This window comes from Babylonia areolata, chromosome 17, assembly GCF_041734735.1.
Source record: "Babylonia areolata isolate BAREFJ2019XMU chromosome 17, ASM4173473v1, whole genome shotgun sequence".
In the NCBI taxonomy this organism is placed as follows: domain Eukaryota; kingdom Metazoa; phylum Mollusca; class Gastropoda; order Neogastropoda; family Buccinidae; genus Babylonia; species Babylonia areolata.
Window position 1 is genome coordinate 4,433,950 of NC_134892.1, and position 5,000 is coordinate 4,438,949.

The 5,000-nt window shown below is 43.5% G+C and overlaps 1 protein-coding gene across 2 annotated transcripts in view; it reads right to left on the reverse strand.

Annotated features, from left to right (window-relative positions):
• The window catches only part of LOC143291446 (uncharacterized), a 40,138-nt gene that overhangs the window by 6,707 nt on the left and 28,431 nt on the right, over positions 1-5,000 (reverse strand). The window contains exons 1-3 of one of the 2 annotated variants that reach the window (XM_076601309.1): positions 3,677-4,439; positions 1,700-1,866; positions 849-1,151 (exon numbers count right to left, since the gene is read on the reverse strand). In XM_076601309.1, the coding sequence (XP_076457424.1) occupies positions 849-1,151; positions 1,700-1,835 (439 nt within the window). In that variant the 5' untranslated portion in view covers positions 1,836-1,866; positions 3,677-4,439. Of the gene's footprint in view, positions 1-848; positions 1,152-1,699; positions 1,867-3,676; positions 4,440-5,000 lie in introns of those variants that run through there. The other variant, XM_076601310.1, reaches the window with a different exon arrangement.

Genomic DNA, 5,000 nt, shown 5'->3' on the forward strand with positions numbered 1-5,000 from the left:
GGGGGTTTTGCGGGTTATTCACCCCCCCCTCCTCCCCCCCTCCCCCCCTCCCCCCGAGTTGAACAACAATTTCACTGCACAGTATAGTAAACATTGAGAGGTTCAAGCTCTATACAGTGAATGGTTTCTCTCCCATCCTGCCCCGCCCTTTTTTCTGTGTTATATATATATATATATATATATATATATATTGTGTCCCGAATTGAATCACAGCTGACACAATCGTGTCTTTGTTGCCAAAGGTTCAAGGACAGAATCGACGGATATATATATATATAATCATCTACATAATACTGAACTGTTGTGTGCGTGCAGGTACAGTATTGTCATTATGATATTATTCGCTTGGCCGCGTTTAAATCCAGCTAAAAAAACAAACAAACAAAAAAACTAAAAAAAAAACACTATAAAAAACAAACATAAAACAACCTGGGTGGAAAACAGCACGAATGATGATAATGTACATGAATGGTTTACATTGAGTGGGACAGACATTATCTTGTTTGTGTGATTGTGTTAGTGTGTGTGTGCGTGTGTGTGTGTGAGTGCACGTGTGTTTGTGTATGTATGCGTGCGTGCGTGCGTGCGTGCGTGCGCGCGCGCGCGTGTGTGTGTGTGCACCATCACCGACAGCGCCAACACACCAACAACAACACCACCATCATCATCACCAATAACCAACCACCACCACCCCTCCCACCCCCACCATCCGCCACCACCACCCACACCACCCCCACTCCCACCACCACCCCACCCACCACCACCACCACCACCCCCCCCTGCACCCCCCCCCCCCACCACCACCCTACCACCACCACCACCAACAACACCAACGACGCGGCCCTTACCCGGGGTTGCGGGTGACGTCAGGGAAGGAGGGAGGTGCGTGGTGGTAGGTGCCTTGTCCAGCTGAATGCACTCCATAATGTCATCCAGCAGCGTGGACGATGACGTGGAGGCCGCGTCACTTCCGGCCAGGTCGCCGCTGGGCACGCGGCTGGCCCCTGGGGGAGAAGGGGGCCCGTAGTCCCCGAAGAAGGACATCCCGTGAAGGGTCTCCTCGTAGCTTGGGGGGATGGCCCGGTAAGCGAGTCCTGCCCCGTCCATCATCACCGCCATCCCTTCTCCGCCATAGTCTGGGGAGGAGGAGGCTGCAAGAGGAGGAAGAGGATGAGGATGATGAGGATGATATTGTATTTGTATTTGTATTTCTTTTTTTGTTTTTGGTTTTATCACAACAGATTTCTCTGTGTGAAATTCGGGCTGCTCTCCCCAGGGAGAGCGCTTCGCTATACTGACAGCGCCACCCTTTTTTTTTTTTTTTTTTTCCTGTGTGCAGTTTTATTTGTTTTTCCTGTCGAAGTGGATTTTTCTACAGAATTTTGCCAGGAACAACCCTTTTGTTGCCGTGGGTTCTTTTACGTGCGGCTAAGTGCATGCTGCACACGAGACCTCGGTTTATCGTTTCATCCGAATGACTAGCGTCCAGACCACCACTCTTTAAAAGTAGAAACTTTATCACACTTTATCACACACACACACATACACATACACAACACACACACACACACACACACACACACACACACACACACACACACACACAATCACACACACACTAATGATAATGAACAGAAAACATTCAATTTGCTTCACACACAACAACAACAACAACTTCACAGTCAGGCCCCTCTCTCACCTTTGGAGATGGAGTCCAGTTCGGAAGGGAAGCAACTCATGAGGCTGTCTGGGTTGATGAAGGGTGCGAGGAACTCTCCAGCAGAAGAAGGTACAGTTTGGTCCAGCTCCAGTTCAAAGATGGCGTCCTGGTACATTCTGGACAATGCCAGACACTGCACACCCCGTCTGTACACACACACACACACACACACACACACACACACATGTACACACACACACACACACACACACACACACACACACACACGCATGTACACACACACACACACACACACACCAAAAATCTCCGTTAAAAACACACCACATGATGGTTATTGTTGCTACTGTTGTTGGTTTTGTTGGTGATGTTGTTGTTGTTGTTGTTGTCAAGTTGTCTCTGTTGGTGATGTTGTTGTTGTTGTTGTTGCTGTCAAGTTGTGTCTGTTGCTGTTGTTGTGATTCGCCTCTACCCGTTGTGTTCGTAGTTACCCACCCCCCGAAAACGGAGTATGGCTGCCTACATGGCGGGGTAAAAAAGAACCAAACAACCGGTCATACACGTAAAAGCCCACTCGTGTACATACGAGTGAACGTGGAAGTTGCAGCTCACGAACGAAGAAGAAGAAGAAGTAGAAGAAGAAGAAGAAGAAGACGTTTTCCCAGTTTGTTGCAAATGATGAATCAAGAACATTATATCACGTCGCCAAGAGATTGATACAAAGTTGGGTTTGTATTCATGGTTTACTCTCTCTCTCTCTCTCTCTCTCTCTCTCTCTCTCTCACCAGTTCATACATCCTAAATATTATAGAAATCCTTCTGATTTTCGACTTAATCATTTTTTGGCTGCTAGAAATGAACACACAGTTCGAAATTTTGCTAATTACTTATACAAAGCATTCAAAATAAGAGAAATTGCTGTATCTTGAATACATATCATTATTATTTATGTATGTTTATGTGCGCATGTGCATGCATTTGTTGTGATGATTTCAGTGTATATGGGTTCCTGTATACAGGTACGTGAGTTTAGGTGTATACTTATATGTATGTGGGCATAGATATATATGTATGTATGTATAGTGTGTGTGTGTGTGTGTGTGTGTGTGTGTAAGCGTATCTCGGTTGTTGTTTTCTTTGTCTCTTTGTTGTTGTCGTTGTTGTTGTTTTTGAAATTTCCTCATAACTCGAGTGTGTGTGCATATGGGAGGTAAGATTTGCATATTATATTTATATTTTGCGATTTCTTTTTGTTGCAAAATATGGTGTACTTATTATAGTTCACAACCCCTTCACATGGGGCTTTGGCCTTACTGAATAAAATTCTGATTCTGATTCTGATTCTGATTCTCTTTCTCTCTCTCTCTCTCCTTACGAGGGCAGGATCAAAAACAGGCCGATAACTAACAACTCCTTTCCCTCAATAAAAAAAAAAAGCTTCGGTTTCGATTCTCTCTCTCCCTCTCTCTCTCTCTCTAGTTTACACGTTATCCTTAAGAGGGTAGGATGAAAACAGGCTGATAAGTGCTTACTCCTTTTCCTTCGATAAAAAAAAGCTTCGATCTCTCTCTCTCTCTCTCTCCATGTGTGTGTGTGTGTGTGTGTGTGTGTGTGTGTGTGTGTGTGTGTGAGTGTGTAGGTATATTCTTTCCTCTCTCTCTCTCTCTCTCTCTCTCTCTCTCTCTCTCTCTCTCTCTCTCTCTTTTAATACACGAAATAAACACACACACACAATCCCCACAAGCATTCCATCAAACCAGTGAAGGTAATCATCACTTCTTCCGCCAAATCGGATCCGCGCGAGTCTTGAATTCTACAACATGTTTGTATAATTATTGTTATACACACACACACACACACACACACACACACACACACACACACACACACACACACACACACACACACACACACACAAACTTTTAGCATAATCATAGATCAGTTAGTAATTAAACAGACAAATGAATTACTGAAAAAGTGAAAAATCCATTCACTTACCAAATTCAAATAATAGTCCGAAAGATCGTTCACCTTTTTATTGAAGGTTTAGATTTGTTGCTGTTGTTGTTGTTGTTGTTGAACACTTATAAAATCCTAGTTCACTCAATCAGAATTCCACTTGGAACGTGTTTGAAACTAAGTGGTGATGAAGTCAACGGTTGATCAATGTTGTTTCGTCTGCTCTTAGTTTGACGAAGATGATAATATAATAATAATAATTATTATTATTATCATTGATACTGCTCTGTTGGTGTTGGCGATAATGGTGGTGATGTTGTCGGAATCGTTGTTAGCATCGGTTCCGGGGTATTATAGACACGGATTTTTTTCTTTTCTTTTCTTCTTTTTCCAGTGAACAGTTGAGTATATGTCTGTAATGTTACGTTGATAAACAGTGCAAGTGCAGTGTGTGTGTGTGTGTGTGTGTTCGCGCTCAACACACAAACTAAGCTACCTTCTCGTTCAACAACTTGATCACGACTGACTATAACCTGCCAGCGCTGTTTCGTTTTTGTGTTGGCGAAAATCGTGTTCTCTCTCGCTCCGCTGACAACAATACAAGCAAAAGCTCTGCCCCCGTGTGTAGACCGATATTTTTCCCTGGCGCTGTTTTTGTGAATGAACTTCTCGGCACGCTGTGTGTGTGTGTGTGTGTGTGTGTGAGCGTCGCGTCACCAGTTTACGTCATCCTTGGCACAGAGCTAAACTCCTCCCACCACCCCATAGCAGAAACAAAATTAAGTGTCGTGTGCCGATAGTCCTTAACTGACTCTTTGTCCTTGTTATGAATTTGAATCTTGTACAACGTTTTCAGTTTTGAACAATGAAAAGCGAACAATTATTTATCGGCTAAACTCCAGGGAAAACCATGCGTGATTTTCACTAATATCTTCACCTGTTGGTTGTCAGCCTTTGTTTATGGGTTCAGCCATTCAAACTATAGGTGCTCATATTTATATGACTGATCCTCGGAATGCAATACTGATAAAGTTCTTCATTTTGTGTGAAAAGTTTTTCGTTGCTGGAGTTAAATTCATCCATCTTTCATAGTCACAGTTTAACAGAATAAAGTTCCTCCCAGAAGTTGCTTCGGGCAGCAGTAGAAAGTTTAGAGATTAAACTGGAGAACGCATTTTTTTTTTTTTAATTATTTTTTTTTTTTTTACTGACACTCACTTAAGGACGTTAAAAACCCACCCCAAGTTAGGACCCGAGATGTGTGAAGAGAGAATAATTTAGCTCTGTGGGCCGTGGCGGGAAACGGGTCATCTGTCGTCTGCGCACTTGGTTCAGGTATACCGATAGGGGAGGGGGCGAATTG